The sequence below is a fragment of the Crocuta crocuta genome, unplaced genomic scaffold (assembly GCF_008692635.1).
Source record: "Crocuta crocuta isolate KB4526 unplaced genomic scaffold, BGI_CrCroc_1.0 scaffold580, whole genome shotgun sequence".
Taxonomy (NCBI): Eukaryota; Metazoa; Chordata; class Mammalia; order Carnivora; family Hyaenidae; genus Crocuta; species Crocuta crocuta.
Window position 1 is genome coordinate 3,532,013 of NW_027527940.1, and position 20,631 is coordinate 3,552,643.

Consider the following 20,631-nt stretch of genomic DNA (forward strand, 5'->3'; position numbering starts at 1 on the left):
GCCCAGCTGCCGATGTCCTTTAAATATCTGCTCAGAGAATCTGTATGCTGTGCTGTGTTTCAACACCTGTGTGTTTTCAAAGGTCCTTCAGCAGTGGTTTTTCTTCTTTCCCTTAGACTTATCCCTAGCATGACTGACCATCGTTTGAGAGACCTTCCCAACAAGGGGATGTAGATTGGCGTCACCTCTGCTGTGGGGACTCATGTCATCAGCATTTAATTCTGAGCTTCTCTCTGTCACTGCTGTTTTGTTTGTATTGTTACTGTCATTTGCTTTTAGTTGTTCTTATTTGTCACTAGGAAGATCATTTTTAGTTTTAGTTGGTCTTCCAGCTCTGAAGCACGGAACTTGGTGTCTCCATATACATACATACATACGTATATACATATACACACACATATATATTTATAATGTCTTTAGCATCATGCATTGAGTCCCAGCTGTATGCAAAGAGCACACAGGAAGGACTCTAATGCCCCTTTTTCACCTAGATGACTACAAATCCGAGCTGAGGGAGCAGCTGCCACTGATTGCTGGCTCGGCAGCAGCCGGGGTTGTATTCGTGGTGTCGCTGGTGGCCATCTCCATCGTCTGCAGCAGGTAGGCCCTCTACTTCCACTCCCACCTGCTCACCTTGGACCCAGGAGGCCCCTTTCTGCATGCAGGCCCCTCCCAGGCCACGCAGACTGTATGGGGCCTGACCATACACAGCCATGCTGTCAAGCTCATGGTCCTCCTCCCATCTCAATCTACAGGCAGCCAGAATTTGCCAGATGTTTTGTTTTCTCTGTCCTGGGATAAAATCCTCCATAAGCACTGGGCAAGGTGATGGGTAAACAGCATCCATCTTCAAACCTCCTTTGAGTCCTCCTCACCATCAGAGTGGTGGTTAGCATCACACCGTGTACCACAGCCCATCCTGGGGTCAGAGAGCCAAGGCCCTCAGCAGAGGGCACAAGGTGGGCAGGCAGGAGGGGAGCTGAGGAGGAAAACAGGAACTCCAAGTTCTGCACAAGGGCGGGCCCTGAGACCTGGCGACTTTTTAATACTGTTGCTACTGCCTTTGGGGGTTAGCTCAGATTCTGCTGCGGAAAGCACTGTGGTTTGCTTTTCCGGAGCAGGTCCGCGGTACAGCCCGCATATTGATGGGTGTCCTGAGAACCTCTCCCCAGGCTCTGACGGGGACCCACGGCCCTGCCTGGTCTCTGAAGAACCTTGACTTGAAAGCAGACCCAGCTGCCCATGGAGGTGGTCAGGCCAGGACGCAGGATAGGAGCTAAATGTTAAAGTGGGAGCAGCCCAGTTCCCAGTCCCAGGAGATGGCCAAGAGAGCCCCCATCGAGACAAAGGAACTGGGGTGGGGGGATGCTCCTGGAGCAGAGCAGTGGGGGTGCACTCCACCTAAAAGGGCTCCTCTCCCTCGCATCCACAGGAAACGGGCTTACAGCAAAGAGGCTGTGTACAGCGATAAGCTGCAGCATTACAGCACCGGCAGAGGTGAGTAGAAAGCACATGCCCGCTGCCTGGTAGAGCAGGTGAGTGCTTCGAGTGCTCCTGACAGCCAGACCAGCCAGTCCCAACGACAAGCCCCCTTCCGGTCCCCAGTGCCCCAGAAGCGTCCTCTCTCTGCAGGTCTCCAGGGCCACAGGCTGCCCGCCCCATCTGCACTCTGCCCACTGTGGGCACTCATTGGACATCTGGTGGGTAGATTATCTCCCACATTGATAAGCCTGTATAGGACACAGAATGTTGGGGGGGGGGGTGGTGGTGAAGATTGGGTTTAGCAAGTCAATGAATCCTGAAATCAGACTCAGTGGGAAAAGATGGAGGGTTCTCTATTAACATCTTATGCCTTATCTTATCCAATTGAGCGGCTGGGGAATGTGTTAACCAAATTCACAGATAAGCCAGAGAACATGAATGTAGGGAATTAAAAAGATAGCAGAGCCCAAGAGGCCAGAGTGTTGGGATATCTCCCAAGTGTTTTCTTTTAAGCAGTGCCTTTGAAAGTTTTTCTCACTCATTATCGTACCCATATCTTTTTTTAAAACAATGTATACGTAGTATTTTTATAACTAAAATTTCTCCTTACCAATGTACAGTGTAAAGTCCTAGCCAAAACTATTCTTTTATCTGTGTAATTGCAACATTGCAGAATCTTAAAAAAGGTCACTTAGGCCACCTCTCTACCTCCAGAAAACTTTGATCCTCGGGACATGTTGTCTTGCTAAAGAACTCCTTTTAAATTCCACAGATGCCCCACCAGAAACCCATCCCAGTACTCTGCACTGTGCCCTGTCGTGCGCGCGCGCGCACACACACACACACTCAGCATGCCTTCAGTGGGCAAAAGTTTTCATGGACCAAACTCCTCCCTTCTCTAAACCCAAGGCAGAAAAGTGAGGCCAGGACCTTCGCCCAGCAGCTCAGAGGCGTTTGCCTTCCGGCACAGCCAGTGCTAACTGGGACTGTACAAAGGCCGCCCTGCAGATATGGCTTTGTTCTCTGGAGTCTTTCAACCCAAGACCAAGAAACTGCCAAGGGTTTGTAGAGGACCAGGCCCCTGGTAGCTGGCTGCTATTCCCAGGCAATCATAGCTGGGAGGGAGGTGACAGCTCAGAGTGGGCTCAGAGACACTGAGACTTGCCCACAGAGAACCAGGACACAGTCTGCAGCAATAGTGGCCCTGCAGCAGCCAGTGGGGACAGCTAAGCACACAGTGCTGACAAGCTGCACAGTTGCTGTCCCCAGCATTCAGGGTGGACCAGAGCCAGGACCCTTGGCTGCTTTAGAAGTCTGTCTTCTTTTTAATTCAGCTCACCTCTTATAAGTGTCCTTTCCCCTATTCATAACTGTTCTTTTTATCCAGTCCCTGAAACCTGGCACCTCTTTGCTACCTGGTTCCCTAAGTTCATAGTCTCATGCATTGAACTGCATTAGTGCTTTCCTCCCGTGCACATCCATCACTCTGACCTAAGTTATTACTGTTGGAGAATCACAGCCGAAGGACTGGAGAGCTGGGGGAAGGCTCAGCACACTTACAGCAGAAGAGAACGCTCCTGGCCCTGATGGAGAACGTGTCTGGCCCAAGACAGGGAAGGGGGAGGAGTATTTAGTTATGAAAGGCCTCTCTTTAGCACGAATCGGGAGCTTTATTCTGGTAGCTCACTTCAACTCATCTCACCTTGGCAACTGCTTAGTAGGTTGGCATTAACCTAGGAAGATTAAGCAACTTCCCCAGGTCACGTGGCTCCTATGTGGCAGTTAAGTCTGGCTATAGAGCCCATGCTTTTACCATCTTGAGGAGGCTCAGGGTACCTGGTGGAGCAGGGGCAAATCGGGTGAGGACTGATTCCAAGTGTCCTGGTTGGTGGTTTGTTCGTCCCCACTCTGGGTCCCACTGCAGGAGACAGAAAGATCAGTTATGTCTGAGAAGACTGTGTGCACATAACTATACCTGGACCATCCACATGCATGCACAGCACTGTGGGGTGTGGCCAGCAGCTGCAGCTCTGAGGACTTCCTGTCCAAGGAGTGACAGAAAGCCTGCAGCAGCTCCCCAGCTGTATTCATCAGTGCCCAAGACAGTCCCTCCTCTCTTCCCCATGGGCAGGGAATAGGGTGTCTCATAGAGAGGCCGGAGGTTTCTGCCCTCCCAGACTCTCCTTTCAAGCTGATGGAAAGGCTGAAGGAGAAATAACTGAAATCTTTGCAGATGGAATACCTTTTCTAGCTTGTGAAGACATGGCAGAGCTGTTCACTTTGAGAAAACAGCATGCTCTCTAGGGCACTGGTTTATGCCCTCCTCCAAGCATGGAGCACAGCATATGAGCATGTAAAGAGGAGGTTGGATTTGGGAAAGGCGAGTTGGGAAAAGAATCTACTGGGTGTGGTGCTGGATGCTTGGAGAAGGGGCCTGGAAGCCTGTGGTTCATGTTCAAGGATGGGTGGGTGGGGACTGTGGGTTTCCCGTGTCCCAGAAGAGGCAGACAGGTGGTGTGTTCCCGTGATTTCTGTGAGCCAGATATCAGAAGGTGCTTGCTGGCTGACTAAAAATTGCCTGGATAGGATGATCCAGGTAGGCCAGGGTAGGGTTGAGAATCAGAAAAGTTCCAGTTGATTCTACATTTGGGAAGCGCTACTGGGTATTGATGTGGCTTACATAACCACATGCCCGATAGTGGCTGAGGTCTCACTGATTTCTGAGTTGGGTGAGGTGTGTAGGGGTGGGGAGAGAGGAAGAAAAGAGCTTGGTAAGGGGTCAAGGGCTTTCAGAAAGCAACCCTAACACAACCATCTCCGTGGTACAGGTAACTGCAGATATAATCACAGATCTATTCTTAAGCCTTGAGAAAAGCAAAAACAAATAGGTTACGTGCCCAAAGACCAGCAGAAGCCCTAATTTCCACCTAGGGCAAGAGGACAGAGCACTTAGATTACAGAACAGGAGTGTGAACTTGATCCCTGCCAAATGCTTGTAGAGACCAAAGTAAATGGGTTCTGTGCATCTACAACTGAATTCAGTGATCACTGGGGACCACAGAAGATTATTAAGAAAAAAAAGCATGAGGACTTCCCCTCATCTCGTAGGGTTATACATTTAGTAATTTCAACAAGAATTGCATATGTAGGGAATTTCTTTTTTGGCAAAAATATTTGATGCTCTCCTAGAGGAAAGGATTGTAGAGTGAGTACAGACCTTGTCTTCATACCTGAAGAACATGAGTTAGTGACTCCTGTCAGCCAGGAAGGAAGTCACCAGCTTTATTCTAGCCCTTGTCCAATTCAGTCTCTTATTCGTTTGGTTGTTTTTTTAAATTCGTGAGTCAGGTGGAAGCCTAGGGATGCTTATCAAGTTTGTAGGTAACAGTTGGAGAGCATAACTAACACCGTATAAAACAATCAAAATTCAGAACTATCCAACAGCTTTGCATACTAATTTGAAATCTGCAAGATGAAATGTTAGAGGGATAAATCTAGAATCTGGTGTTTGGGTTTAAGCAAAAATAAGGCAGCACAAAAAGGAGACCTGACTTGCTATTCATTTGTGTGAAAAATGTGTAGATATTTAGTTTACCACATACTTAATATGAGTGATGTATAGTGGAGTAAAAATCCAAGCACTTTTATGGATGCAAAACAATAGTAAAAAATAATGTAGACACTTTACCTGTATTAACTCATTTAATCCTCATAATTGTCCCATGAGGTTGATTTTGCATGTGAAGAAATAGCCTCAGAGAGGACAAGTACCCTGTCCAGAATCCTGGAATTAGTGATTTACAAAATAAGCTTTTAAACTCATGTCTGCCTGACTCTCTGGTCCCCAGATCAGCAGCCTGCCTGTTTAAAGGGCCAAGTCCTGATCTCTTCCCTCAGCGACTTGGAAACACCCTTTCAGTGCTGGAGAAACATGGGCAGGGATCAGGCATGATGCATTCATGGCAAAGGAGGGGAGATGGTATTGTTGTGCTTCATGAGGTTAAGTGGAACCATCTAGTGAAAGATCAAAGTAGGCAGATGTTGATTCAGTGTAGAATACCCTCGCCCAGACTGGAGCTGTCCAACACAGAGCCAGGCTGCTTTGTGGGGACGTAAGCTCTCTGTTCTTGATAGCGTTCAAGCACAGGCTAGGTAGTATCAGTAAAGGATGTTGTAGAGTGAACTGCTGCTCTAGGTGGGAGCCTGGACTAGATTAGACCCAGAAACATACCTCGCTCCAAGATTCCGCACCCAGCTTTCCCGACTCTGGGTGGTAGAAGTGTTTCCAAACTACAGAGGACCAGCATCCATCCATACCACTGGAAATCACTTTGGGTACCAGGGTGAAGGTCAGGTGGACCCTCTGGAGGAGGAGACAGGCTGGATACTTTGGCTGCCTCTTCTGGAGGTAACAGGAACGCTAGTATCGGATCATGAGTCAGTGAGGGCCTATGAGGAGAGGAGGAAAGACCCCCAGGGGCAAAAGGTGGCTGAGTTTTCAATGGGTGTTTATTAAATGTCAAGTAAATCCAGTGAGCAACTCTGTGGCTGTCAACTTTGGGTTCCCAGCAAGACTTCAGTCGCCCAGAACCTGCGGGCCTTGCCTGGAAAGACCTGCCAGTGCTGGTCATTGAGGTCAGGAAGCAGGGAGGTATGAAACTCTTTTTCCTGAAGTACTTTCCTTGGGAGCAAGTAGCCTGTGGTTGACTTTCCTTCTCCTAGAGGTATAGTAGGCAATTACTGTGGTTTTAAGAACAAACCTAAATATGTGGTGAAAACTTCCATGTAGAAAGTAGAAGGAAGATCCTCCTCAGATCCATGGCTTTTCCACTGAGGCTCAGTGCCTCCCACAGGGCTCTTCTCTGATTCTTCTTCAAACCTGGCCAGGCACCCAGAACCTCTGCTCCTTCCTGGAAAAAAGCAGCTTATCTATTGCCCTGGTCATGACCTTCAGAAGCAGGTGGAGCACACTGCTTCTACTTCCCATCAAGCTTTCCTGGTAGGTTTACCCCAAGAAACTGCCCATCACTCAACAGCTTCAACCACCACTCATGTGCCTCCTATATCCACAACTCCAGATTTAGACTTCCAGCTCTATTTCTATTCTGAGTTCTGACTTCCAGACACTTGCGTATTTTATCTGTGCATTCATACTGTCAAAGAACATGCTCAAACTTCCCTGATGCTGGGCTTCCTTTCCCAAAGTCCATTACCTGGTTGACAGCACCTCTTTATTCCAGAGGTCTTGGCAGTGATTTGGATTCTTCTTGTCCCTCTTTATTTATCCATCTTTAATTGCTCACCAAGTGCTATGAATCCTTCCTTAGAGATTTCTCTTGCCTCTTCTGTTCTTCTCATTGCAGCACTCTGGTTGAAAACTCTGTATCTTGCACCTTAATTATTGCAACAACCTCAGAGCTGTTTCTCAGCCTCCAGCCCCTTCCCCATGACATACATGTGAACTTTGCAGCCTGCCAGCCAAAGGAATTGCTTGGTGCCTTGCTCTCAGCGCATCCCTTCCTAGCTCATGGAAGAGTTATCAGCTCTGTGTGTATGACGGCATCCCTCTTAATGCCTTTGTTTGAAAGTTAAGGCCCTCCAATGTAGTACCTCAGTGCTCTCCCACCTCAGTCCCCCCTTATCACTATACATAAGCTGGTCACACTCTCCTCGCTTCTCTCTGAGCTTTGCCTTAGATACTCCAGGCCTCTCCTTCTCCAGTGCATGACCATGTGACCTGTCCTTTTAGGATTCTAACCTTGAACACTGACATCCATAGCCCTCTACCTTCTCTGTTTTTTGCAGCATTTATAGCTCATTTCCAGGTGTGGGCTCCTGACTTTAGACTCTCCAGCACTGTTTCCCAGTTATTTCATATCTACATCATTTGAAGAACCTCATGAACTTTGCTTTTCCTGTAGCTCCCATAGTCACTAGAACAGTGCCATCTGGGTGTCCTGTCAAGGTTGAGAAAAATGAGGGGTGATCAATGTACTGAGGGAGAGGATTGGATGAAGTCCTCCCAAGGACTGGATTTTATGTGCAGATCCCTAAATTGCTTCACTCTTGTGCTTAGATGTCTGGACCAAATTTAGGTGAGTCACCAAGATGACAAAGTCTGCCTTGGATCCAGAATGGGGAACAAGGAAGCACACTTCCCCCTTTCCCATGGCTCCATCAAACGTGCTAGGACACAGGATATCAGTGACTGCAAACAACGCAATTCACTACCTCTCCAGAGCCATACTGTGGGATTCCAGGAATCCTCAGCCAGCAGGAGGTACTGGGCCCTTCCTGGAACCCCTGAAGCCTCCCAGGCTCTCTTGCTGTCCCACTCCCCAAGATGTTCATGGCACCGATTTTGTATTTTCCAAGTGCATGAGAAGCCTGAAGAGCAGCGTTCCATCTTCTCCTTCAGCTGTTAATCCTCAGTGTCACACACCATTTAGAACTATCCCTTTCTAGGCCTCTTTTTCCACCCTGAGACCTTGGCACTTGCAAGAAGGTCTGACTCTTTAGATACACCCCACACATCTGCCAGCACCCCCAGACTTTGTTCCAGCCTGACTTACTGATGTAGGGTCTCTAATAATGGCCAGGAGTTTCTTCTGCTTCGAGCACTTCTCTGTGCCATGCAAGAAGGCTCTGGATAGTGGCTAAGTCATTTTTCCCCAGGCTTAAGTGCCTAAAGCATTGGTTTGTGGGTAAGATTTGGCTAATCTCCTAGAACTATGGTCTTTTAAAGCTTGAGGCAGTCCAGGCTGCAACCCACGGCCATAGTATAAATGGGTTTTGAGGTCAAAGAACAAACATAACTGCAAATTAGTTCTTTAATAGAAACTAGTGAATTAGAAGAACATAAAATTGAAGATTCTTTTTCTTTCTCAAGGCACTAGGAATCAGAAGTTTAGATCTTTACATACTACTTTTGTGTCAAAGGTATACGTCACCTATGTTAAAAATGAGAAAATAATTGGTAACTGTAAAATATTGTAATTATATAATATTTGCAATAATAATGTGAAACACTGTATAAGGCATTATAAAATACCTTACGTTATGAGCTATATTGCATCTGATATTACTATTACTACCAGTGATAATATTTCCCCAACAGTCATAATCTGAGAACAATTTCTGAGCCTCATCTCCAAATGTTTGGCTGTGCCTGGCTCTGCAGCTGACTTGAATTCCTCTTTCACTGTCTGGTGATTCATTGCACTAAATACCATTTTCCTGATAATTAAAAACTGCTCACTGGCAAGTGGGAGCAGGAACAGGCTGATGCAGGATTTATGCAGAAACACAAAATGAGCCACAAGACAAATGACCTGTTCTGCCTAGCTAAAGGCATTTTTTTTTTTCTCATCATCTTCGGGGCCCTGAGAAAGCCTAGCGGTAATGCCCGAGAGAGGTCTGCAGACATGTGTTATTCCAGGCTGAGGTAAATGCATGGAAGCCATTATGTGCACGTGCTCAGTCAAATCACCCTCCTGGTTTCCAACACTGGATCCCTGCCCCACCCGAGGAGTTAGGCCAGGACCCTCCGCTAGGTCAGCCCTCTCAGACCCTCATCAGAGGAAAAGCACTGGAGCCTAAGCCATTTGATGATAGGCTTTTGTTTTCAGTTTCCCTTCCACAATATAACAGTGGTGTCTTCAAGTTCAAAGAAAACAAGTACTCATTCCTGTATGCAGAACTTCCCAGTGACGTTGCATCACCCCTCCCAGGCTCCTCCATGCAGCTTCCTCAACTTTTTGTCAAGGGCTTCAGTGACAATCAGAACCTCAGACCCCAGTCTAGCAGTGACATCACGAGCACTTGCTGCCCCCCGACCCCCACATACACATTTCCTAATTCTACAAGGTAGCAAACCTCTCCTTGTGAGTTAATTGCACCCATCATTGAAGTATGAACTTTCTCCCACGTTGGTGCATCTAGTTGCGTATTACTGGCCTGAAAGAATGCTAGCACCATCAGGACATGAGCCCTTCCCCTCTGGGAGTAGGTCCTTCCCAGAACTGATGGGGGCTAATATCTGTAAAGCTCATTAACTCCGTATCCTTTCTCATTCATCCTTATAGATGTCTGTACTTGCAAACTGTTCATTACTGCACATTTCTAGATTGTTTAATTAGTCTTTGTGGAAGAGTTCCTGTAGGAGAGCTTAGCATACATCACTTAAAAGCCCTTGATCTAAAATAACGAGGTAGTTATTCTTAAAGTAACTAATATAACTCTAAGTGCCTTACATCCTCCACCGCCCACCCCACCTTCCTCTTCCTACCTCCCCGAACACTTCCTGGAACCATTTACTGATAATAATCATGAGAACGTCAGTCTGAGCCCTCCCTGTGTACCTCAGGCACTGTGCTAGGTATGTCATTTGCTAGGTATGTTCTTTAATACCACAGTCATCATGGGAGGGATGTGCTGTTTCCTCCACTTGCAGAGGAGAACACTGTTCTAAGAGGGGTATGTGGATTTGCTGTTTTATGCCAGGCTAGTAAGAGGCTTTGGGGTTCTGTCCTCACCTATAGGCCCCAGCGTCTGTCTGGGCTCCTGGCCTCCTCTCCTCTCAGCGTAGCACAGGATTCAGGATTCGGGGAAAGTCGCAGGTTGTTGACACTGACCTGCTGTCCACTTTGCATTCTGAGTGAGTCTGTTGTCTCACCTCCTGCCCTTCAGTTCACACTGGCCAGCTTCCACCCATAGCATCTCCGTTTCTTCGCCTAAACCCTCTCTGGCCATGGAGCCTCCCTGCCCACCTGTGCAGCAGGCCAGTCAGCCCCCACTGAAGGCTGGTGGGAACCTGTGTGTTTATACCATGGCTCCTTCCATCCAGGGTGGAAGCGTGAGATCACCCACACCAACTCCCAGTTGGTGCTTTAGCTACCCACTGTGGGAAGTGGCTTGAGAACACACTTTTTATAGGCTGCCTTCCTTGCCCGATTTTACGTCCCCACTGACCTATCAGAGAAGCCATGTGGCTTTCAGAGCCCTTTCTCAAGGGTTGCTTCTGGAGGAACCCAAAGTATGACCACCTGAAGATGCTGATCTGACTTCCTTAGACCCTGTCAGTCTGGTTTCAATCATTTTTGCTCTTCACTTGTTTGTCATACTAAATGAGAAAGAGGTGAACCCCCACCTCTATTTTCCTTTTACTCCATTATTAACAAAGTAGAACACTGGCCTCACACGTGCGCGTGCTCGCTCTCTCTCTCTCTCTCTCTCCCTGCCTCCCCACCTCACCACCCCCACCCACATTCCCCAGGGATCAGAACATTCCATATAAAGGTGAGGATCTCTCTATATGCTTTGTCCAAATTTCAGTGGGCAGATTCCAAAGTCCATGTTGTCATTCTCAAGTTTCCAAGGAACATTCTAGAATGGTGTTGACCCTCCTAAAGCAACCCATCTAACATGCTAGGAGTGGTTTTATTTAATGACTGGGAGTAACCCATCTTTCCAGAAGAGCGGTTCTTCTGGGCATGGTATCTGGCTCTGACTTAAAAAACAAATCCCCCTTCATTTCTCTGCTGCATCTTCCTTCTCCCTCTGGACTGTCACTAGCACTTTGAATCCTTGCCTGAATTGTGACCAAAGCAGCATGAACTTGGGGGAACTGTAGACTCATCAGGATTCTCTGGGTGAAAAATGTCAAAACTGGACCCTGAGTGTAGGGCTGAGAGTCAGCAGAGATGAGCTGCGGTGGGGGGGCACGATGCTCAGGGACCCTGGAGAGCTGCCTCAGCCTTGGGTCCCAGCCACGGGTGCTTGGCATGCCTGCTTTTCCAGACCTGCCTGCCCTGCTGACCTGATGCTTCAGTGACAGTGGTGGCAGGCAGAGAGAACACCCACTCTTCACAAGAATGCCATGCCGGACTGTGTCGCTTAGCTGTCCAGGCCTTGTCCTACTCAACACACCAGCACCAAGATAGCAGTTTCTATATTTGGCCTTAGGACCCATCAGACATGTTGAAAATTACATTGTGCATGAATCCGTTTGTTTCTTGGGTTCCGTTGCCTTTTTTCCCCCTCTCCTTCACTTTTGAGTGTATTTTTTCCGCAGTGACAATTCTCTGTTTCGTCCCCATGCACGCCTATTTATCTTGCCAGTGTAAACATCAGTGACAGAGTCTATATTCCTCTTTGTACTTCTCATTCACCGTTTCGTTTTTCATACTTCAGTGTGTCTGAAGGCACAGGCATTCATTACCATTTTTCTTTCGTTCCACCTCATTTTTTTCTATGTAGACTTTGCTCTTTTCTCTATCAGTGTTTTCTAAGCTTTTATCTTCACATTTTCTCTTCTGGTATTCTGTCTTGACACTTCTGTCTTGAGGTGGTTCTAATAGCAATTTCTCCTTCTTCTTCTTTTATTTTAATCCATCCTCATCCCTCTTCCAGCCGTGGCCACAGCCATCAGTTATAACCTTAAAGGTGGCCACCACTCAGAAAAGTTGTCAGGTTGATAAATATTGATATCTACCCTACCATTTTACCACCACTCTTCTGCTAATGCATTTGGTTGGCATCAATCAGTTTCTTTGCCTTCTGTGAGCGCTCAGTGTGGGAGCTGGTCCTGATCTGTCACTTATAAGTAATCTGCTCCACATTTCATCAAGAGCTCTAAAAGAGAAGAAAATATGGGGGAGAAGTAGAGGACAGAAAACCAAGCTAGTGTGGCCCAGAGGGAAGGGAGATGGGAAGGCCCAGTAAGGCAAAGAGAGGCAGTCTGGTATGTAGGGGGGACGCCCCCCTCAACTGTACCCTTACTGCTGGGGACAGCAGCCAGGACTTACCACCGTGTCCTCTTTGGGATGTTAACCCTGCTTATCTCCTCTAATAAGGCTCCCCAGGGATGAAGATCTACATTGACCCCTTCACTTATGAGGACCCCAACGAAGCTGTCCGGGAGTTTGCCAAGGAGATTGATGTATCTTTTGTGAAAATCGAAGAGGTCATCGGAGCAGGTATGGCTCTCCCCTCCCCCTCGTTTCTGTTCTCTTGGTGTCCAGACGCCTTCTTCCCACCATTCTAGGTGTTCTCTTTCAGCATAAAAACTCATCCCATTGGGAGAAGAGTTTCTGACATTTCTCTCCCCAGAAGATGAGTCTGAACCATCTCTAATGTGTGTCTAGGGATCTTTGGGGGACCTTGATCACGGTGGCCAGGCTTGATTGGAGTTGCAGAGAAGTTAGCTGTAGTTTTGAAAGATTCATACTCAGCTCCGGAAATGGACCACCAAATGCACCAAAAGAGAGAGAGCCAGGGTACACAGCTGAGATGACTTTGAAAGAAACAGAAATGTTTAGAAGCTGGACAGAGGGTCTCACTCACTCACAATATCTCCATGGCTCTGGATCAGGATTTCTCCCCAAACTTTTAGTTCTCCTATTCCTACACACACGCATTTGGAGGCAGACCATGATGAACTGAAGTGAAGAGGGACCACTCTTTCCAGAAGAAAACCCACCCATGACTGTATTTCCTACAAAAGATCTATGACATGAACAGTAACCCAAGCAAGTTTCACTTCCAAGAAATATGCATGCTCTCATCCATCTCACTGTGTTGGAATAGCAATCCAGCCCAGGAGAGAACTAATTGCCTGAGATGCTCTCAGGAGATCCTACCCAAAGACTGATTTAGAATTTTCATCTTTCCTTAATGGATCAGTAGTTGAGTCAGTTTGGCGATGGACCCAACCTTATTAATGTGAATGAGTAAAATATCCCCAAATATCATCACTTTATAAGTAATTTCTTTACTGGCTCCTTTGTCATCTGTTTTGAATCGTCTTAAAAGATGTGTTTGCTCTGTGTCCTCTTTCCTACTTTCATTTTCTTCCGCAATGTCCTTTATCTTTTCTTCGTCTTCCGTTCTTATTGGCCGTTGTTTGAGCTCTCTTCACTCATATGCTGTAGTCTTCTTTTTAGTCCTGTGTTTAGGAATGTTTCATTCATATCAGTATTTGGAGAGCCATGGAGTTGCCTCTCCCTGTGACATTTTAACTCGATAAAATATGCTTGGTCAAAGTCCTACAGACAGCCACTTCATATATTATCTTTAGGGGGAAAGTCACTATCCTTCCATTCACTGCCTCTCTTAATGCACTGAGGGGTCAAAAAGGCATCTGTGAAATTGGAAGTCACGTTTGAAAGCTTGCTCCATTAGACTACCATTTTCATGCTCTGGACTCCCTCTTAAAGAGCTCCACCTTCATGGCATCTCTGTGGTGGCTGCTGGGACTGTCCCTGTCAGGACACAGCTTTCTTCTCTCACTGACCCCTCAGGAGTTCCAGCCGGCTAGCCATAATCTGATCCACACGAGTCTGTGCATTTTTTCCCATTGACTTTCATTAAATATGTTACTGAACCACAACTTTCACTTCTGTGCAGATAATTTTCTCTTCCTCTTTAGATGCTGACATATTTAAGGATCATGCCTTGGAAGGCTGGATACCAGATAAATTGGATTACTTCTAGGGGCTCAGATTTCTCCAGTGAACTCGAAAGAGTGTTGGAGAGGCCTGCTTTCAGTCCCGCGCCCGTTTGCCCACATTATTAATTGTTGTTATGTCATGTGGTAATGGTGCTAGTGATTTTAATGTTGTTATTTATGTCATATGCTTCAAGCAATGTGTTTCACCCCAGAGAGCACGTGTCAGCCCCCTCCTGCCTTTGTCAGGGGAAGAGTAAAGAGCCTTCTCACTTTATGACCCTGCCAGGGAGAGACAATTTGGGGTGAGCTCACCAACTGCTGGATGCCTATAAAGGGACAATCGATGGCCCTGCTCCATCCTTCACTTTCCATTTTTGTAGAGCCTGTGCTGCTGTTGCTGTGTTTGTGCATCCTGCTCTGAGAAGGTCAGCCCTCTCTGTGGCTCGCGTGGTAATGGGGAGGGATCGATACATTTAGCAGTTTATGAGATGCCCAGCTGCACGGGGTAGACTTGTGCCCGGTCCGCCACTGACCACCCTCTACCAGACGCTCATCTCCTCCTGATTCAGAACTTCCGGAGCTAATCCCTGCAGATATTAATTCACTATGTGTAACTCGATGCAGTTTTAACAGAAGATGCTACTAGCTGGAATCAGTCCTCACACCCCAGCTCTTTTTCTCCTCTGTCTCCACGCTTGCTTCTCCCACACCCTGCCTCACGGAGACTGGCTTCACTTTGTGCTAAAAGAGCTGGTGTGAAGGTCAAGTTAAAAAGAAAAGAATGTTCTAAGGTAATATTTATACAGTGTTATTGGCAATATTCCTCTTCGCCTCCTGGCTGATTGGGAGCACGGGGCAAAAACTGGGTTGCAAAATGGTAAAGAAACATGAAAAGAAGACTCAGAAGCCATTTGTCCTTCCTTTACTGGTGGACTCCTTCCCTCCCTCCCTCGACAAGCTCTTATTGAATACTACTTCTTGCATGCTGGATGTAGGGTTCTGGAGATGGACAGACAGCAACCCTGCCCCCCTTCAGAGGTCTGACAATCATAGCAGGAGATAGGCCAGTAATGTGTTCCCTGTTTCACACAAGACAGGCCTGCGCAGAGTGTTGGGCTGCCCGGGAGCTGTGTTCAACTCCTTGTTCTGGGAGTGGGTGCAGGCATCAGGAAGGCTTCACAAAGGAGATAACCTTTGGCCTGAGCTTTTGAGGATGAAAACAGTAGAAAAAGCAAATTTTTGTGAAACTCATTAGAGAATGAGACAGTGGCCAAAGAGGAAAATTGTATGATTTAAGAGAAATGAATCCGACCTTGTAGCTGCAGGATGCGGGAGCTAGCTGGCGCCAGCTCACAAGAGCCAATTGTGTATGTCTCTCTCCAGCCCCATGTTCAGTGACACATGTTGGTAGGTTAACATCAGCCACGGTGGGAATATTTACATAGTAGGAATTGGCAAATGCTACCAATGGGAGGTATTTGTTTCTTCATTTCTTTGCTTTCTGGAGAGCTAGTAGTTGAACACCTACTGGCACACCCCAGCCTTCCAAAGTGTGCAAGGTTATTTCAGAGAGGATACAGAGGAGCCCACCTCTGCCTGCTGAGTATAGAACCAGAGGAGAGGCTTATGGTCATTTCAGGAGGGATTACGTTTAGAGTTCAAGAAGATTCTAATTCATTGAACACTGATTCTGTGCCTGGGACCATGGTGGATGCCGGAGAATACACTGGTGCCTAACAGTCCTTGCCCGGTAGCGGTTATTGTCTAGCACACACACAGTGCCACCCCATGAAAGGAGAGGAGGTGATTGACAGCTCAGATGAGGGGCCCAGAGGACACATAGTCTTGGAGGTGGAGGCTTGATGACAGGAGAGAATCCAAGGAAGATGCCTAATCCAAGACCTTAGGGACCCTTGACGATATGAAGGCTTTGCGTGGGCTGATACCCTGTGTGGCACTTCCTGAGAACATGGAGGGGAGAAGGCTAACAGGGAGGCATTTCCTGAGGGTAAGTAGCAAGCACCGAGTCTGGAGAATGAGGCTGAGACCAGAGATCCAGAGGCTATGGTATGGATTTTATCCTGTAGAACATGGTGATGTCTTATAGGTATCGGAGCCAGTGAGGGGATAGGAATGAGATTCCGGGGCGGTGAATCTGATAGATGCTATGTTTGGACTGAACTGTAAGGAGGCGACGGGGAGGGGTGGGTGAGGCCTCAGAGGTGTGGAGACCGGATGGGGCTCTGCTTGGAAACATGGAGAGGGTTTGAGAGGACTGCTGCTGGGATGGAGGTGGTCAGGAAAGCTGTGCTCGAGTAACTAAATGGATCTAAGCCAGAATGTATCCAAACATGGTGAATGGAGCTGATGGGGGGACGTGACAGGGAGCTTGTGGCCAGAAATGAGGGGCATCAAATTAAAGCCGTTGAAGGGAGATGAAGGCTGAGGAAGGCTGCCAGGCGCTGGAGGGTGAGAGGGTGGCAGTTGTGCATGTGAGGGAAGGCCAATAAAGTCTAGAAACTGTGAGGCTGAAGAATTGCAGCAACGGCCCAAGTTTCTTCTCAAGTTGTTGAGGAAGTTGTACAAAGGGATCATAAGGGGCACCTGGGAGGCTCAGCCGTTAAGCATCCGACTCTTGGTTTCAGGTCAGGTCAGGTCAGGTCATGATCTCACAGTTCATGAGTTTAAGACCTACACCAGGCTCTGTGCCAACAGTGCAGAGGCTCCTCGGGATTCCCCCCTCTCTCTGCTCCTTCCCTGCTCTGTGTCTCAAAATAAATAAATAAACTTCAAAAAAATTTTTTTAAAAGGCTTACACAAGAGTAACTGTGAGCCAGTGTGATGGCATCCAGGAAGACGGAGCAATAATGAACTTATTAACCATTATGCAGTTATATGCCCATCTTTCATCATCAGGCTCAGAGTTCCAATGACAACAGGGTGATCTTGGGATTTTTGTTAGTCCTGTGCCTGGCCTGGTGTGGCACTCAAGTGTTCAATCATATATTATTTGCATGAATTATTTGAATGAAAGCAGGTCCTTGTGGGGAGAGTATAGCAGGGAGGAAACTCTGGAGAACTGGGCAGAGCTTGGGAGGATGGAGAGAGCCTAGAGGGATCCTGGTCACTTGGTGCTCCAGAAATGGCCCAGCGGGATAAAGGCTGGCCTTCCTCTTCCCCTGCAGAAAATGCACATTATTGGTCTCTTTAGAGAGGGCAGCAGGCCTTCTGGTGTCTTTGGAGAATATTAGCAATCTGTGACCATGAATCTGACTAATAGGAGCCATCTCACAGGTCAACTCCAAGGCATTGGTTAGTTCTGATCAGTTTGATCCATAGACTCGCCCAAACCATAAAGCAGGGCTGCCATCTATAATTAGGCCCCTTGGCATGAATGTCACTCTGGGTTGTGTAGTGTGTAACCTGTGTAACTGTAGACAGCAGCCCTGATCATGACTTTCAAGTGCATGAAAAGGTAGGTAGAGGCGTTAGTAGAAGGTGGCTTCCAGAGGAAGATAATGGCAATTGTATTTTATTAATAAATCTCCTCCTCTGACTCCAGCCGCTGCCAATTCAGCATTTCCACAGATGGCTTATTGTGAGAGAGAGGCAGGCTTGTGGGGAGAGGGCTCAGTGAGGAAGGCTGGGGAGGGGAATCTGTGATGTGCACAGACCAGGAATGGGGCCATCAAGGCCCACCAGTACTCTCTTTGACGAGGATGGATTCCTTTTGGTACAAAGGCCACCAGCCAGCCTGATTCTCTTGGGCTTATTCGAAGTGAGGGTGGGCCGCACGAGGGTGGCCACATCCTGGATGGCAGTCACAGCAGGAAGGGTTTCCAGAAAAGAAAATCAAATAGATGTCTTGAGTAATTATAATTAGGACAGCTGGCATATATTGAAGCTGCACTGTGGATATATTTTATGAGCATTGTCTCACTCCACTCCCATAACGTGACTTAGGGTGTGTGATTGAGTGAGTGTGTGTGCGTGCACACATGTGTGTGTTTAACTGGTAAGGAAATCAATATTCAGAGGATAGCTTGCCAAAGGTTGCACTGGCAGCTGAGTGAATGGTAGAGCAAGAATTGAAACCCGGCTGATCTAGGTCTGGTGAATGTGACCCCTGCATACCTACGCTTTGGTTACTGTTCTGGAGAAGAGCAGCTAAATATCCAAGGACATTACTTCTGATGGCAAAGTCTGTCTGGGAGTTTGGAATATGCATGCCTCCTTGCTTGTGATGATGGTACTGTCCTAGAATTCAGATTGCCCATAGGGGAGGCGCCCTCCTCTTCTAGAATGATCTGTAATCTCCCTTAAGAAGGACAAGGATGAGGACCAAGATATCTATCATTTTCAATTATATGTGCTTACTTACATAATGAAAACAATAAGTCATCTCTAGGTAGGCAGGAGTCTAATGACCATGAACGGCTACAAGAAAAGAGAATGTCGGCTTGCTCTCACCATGTAGGCATTAAGTACTGTGGACACCATGACTGTTGAGCAAGTTCCGTCTCATCTGCTCCAGTAGCCTAGTAATGGGGACCTGGGGAGCTCTGCTGGAAAGGAGGAATAGGGTGGTGATCAATAAGGAATGTCTGTGCTGGGTGCAGGGTTAGGAGACAGCGGAATCCCTGCCACGGTTTTACTATCCCTGGTTTAGACATAACCTACTTACCCTGCACAGGCTAGTGTGATAAAACTGGCTGGAAATCATACTTTAAAACCTAGTTTAAATTTATGCTTTAAAAGTTCCTTTTCTGGTAGAAGCTTGAATTAGTAACTAGAAGCTCTGCTTTCCTTTTTTCCCCCAAGGCAGTTTGTGACTTCAAAAACTGCTTAGAAAAAAAAAAAGTGCAATTGTGTGTGTAGATTCGCACGGCACACAGCCAACAGCTACTGCTTCAAATACCTGCTGGCAGGTTGGATGTTTCGTTTTCAAAAATTGAAAATTCTTTCCTTCTGATTTTATATATAACAGTTGAGGCATTTAATGCTACTTTTCCTCTCTTCCTCATTTTGTCAGGGAAAGGGAGAGAGAGGAACTGAAAGGAGCTGAAAAGCAAGGAGCTGAAAACTTGTAGGGAATAATTTCCGTAGCTGTCTGGAGGACACTCGCAGGAACTGGCTAAATTACCCTCAGCTGACAGCCTTGAGGGCAGTGGTCCTCAAACTTGAGCCCGGCCTTAGAATCACCATGGAGGCATATTAAATATCCTGTCACCGGCACCCCACCGACTGAGCTTCTGACCCACCAGATCCAGGTGGAGCTTGAGAATCTGTATTTTCTAACAAGTTCCCAGGTGAGGCTGATGTGTTAGGCAGAAACCACGCCTCAAGAACCACTGGCCCCCAAACTGGCCTGACACTGGAGCCAGGGAGGTCCTGGACAGAGGGAGGTTTGGCTGTAGGAGAGGCTCCAAGGTCAGCCTCAAAGATGCATGCCAGTCAAAGTCCAGCCAGACCAAAATTAGCTGGCTGCAATTACTGTCAGTAAAGGATCTACATAGAGAGAATCGACCATAACCACTACGCAGTCATTTCCTATAAACACCTATTTTAAATGTAATGTTAATGCTTGATTTGTCGAGAACATTTTTAGGTGTTATGAATTTTTATCAAAAACGGAAAAATGTATGGCCGTGCTTTGGAGCACATGTAAAAGGAAGCTCTTTGGAGCTCAGATCGTGGCAAATCAAAGCATCACAGACAGCAAGTTCTGGCCCTAATTACAGGAGAGTGTCAGAAAGCAACAGTAGTTTCTTGAGAATGGTATATGAACCTGAAGTCAAAGATCAAGGTGACAGTCTCTCAGATTGTAAGCCATACAAGGCCTCAGTTTTCTGTTACTAAGAACAGCCATATGCCCATCGACTCCCACTCTCCATGAGGCTGTGGCGGTGCCCGAGAGCCAGAGCCCCCACACTCTAGCACCCTAGGCTCACCTGGGGACACCTTCCATACCCTGATTCCTGGCAGGAAGCCCTGCTTTGTCTTGGCTCCCGCTTGTTTACAGAAACCTGTTCTTCCTCCTTTTTCTCTTCCAGAGCCCACCCTTGAGCACCACCCACCTCATGCCCCTACCCCTGGCTTGTCTTAAATCACCACCCACATGTGTCGCCCACACTTTATAGTTTACAAAGCACTTTCTCAGAGACTCAGCACCCTGTTAGGGAGCGGTGGCAGTCGATCCTTCCTTTTTATTGTTTATAAAACCGAAACAGCTGAGCCTGGAGAAGTGAAGTGCCCCAAGTGGGGTGGCTGGGCTGGTGTAGACATGAGCTGCTTCTTCCACTCCCTGCCGGAGTTCCCTTCCCAGCGCTGGGACCACTTAATGACAGGGTGGAGCACAATGTCCTAGAGAGAGAAGACTATGGATTAAGTGGCTTCCTTTGCAGTTGGTACTTTGAAAACCTCTGGGCTTGGAGAATATGAAGTCATTTCTTTGCCAGACAGGAAAGGAGCTATTTTTGCAGAATCACTGTGAGGCCACTGCTACCCAGTGACTACAGAGCACATGCCTTAGAGCGGTGGTGCTGCTACCACCATAGTGACTGAGTACAAAGCCCATCTCTCCCAACCCAAGGAGAGCATGTTGTTTTAACATCTGCATCTTTCTAGAGCAGTTTGGAGTTCACAGTAAAACTGAGCGGAAGCTACAGAGATTTCCCATATGCCCCTTGCTTTGCACATGC

At 47.3% G+C, this 20,631-nt stretch overlaps 1 protein-coding gene across 1 annotated transcript in view; it reads left to right on the top strand.

The window, feature by feature from the left end:
• The window catches only part of EPHB1 (EPH receptor B1), a 405,640-nt gene that overhangs the window by 320,537 nt on the left and 64,472 nt on the right, over nt 1-20,631 (top strand). The window contains exons 8-10 of the mRNA XM_077752332.1: nt 492-600; nt 1,433-1,497; nt 12,336-12,458. Of these exons, the coding sequence (XP_077608458.1) occupies nt 492-600; nt 1,433-1,497; nt 12,336-12,458 (297 nt within the window). The remainder of the gene's footprint in view (nt 1-491; nt 601-1,432; nt 1,498-12,335; nt 12,459-20,631) is intronic.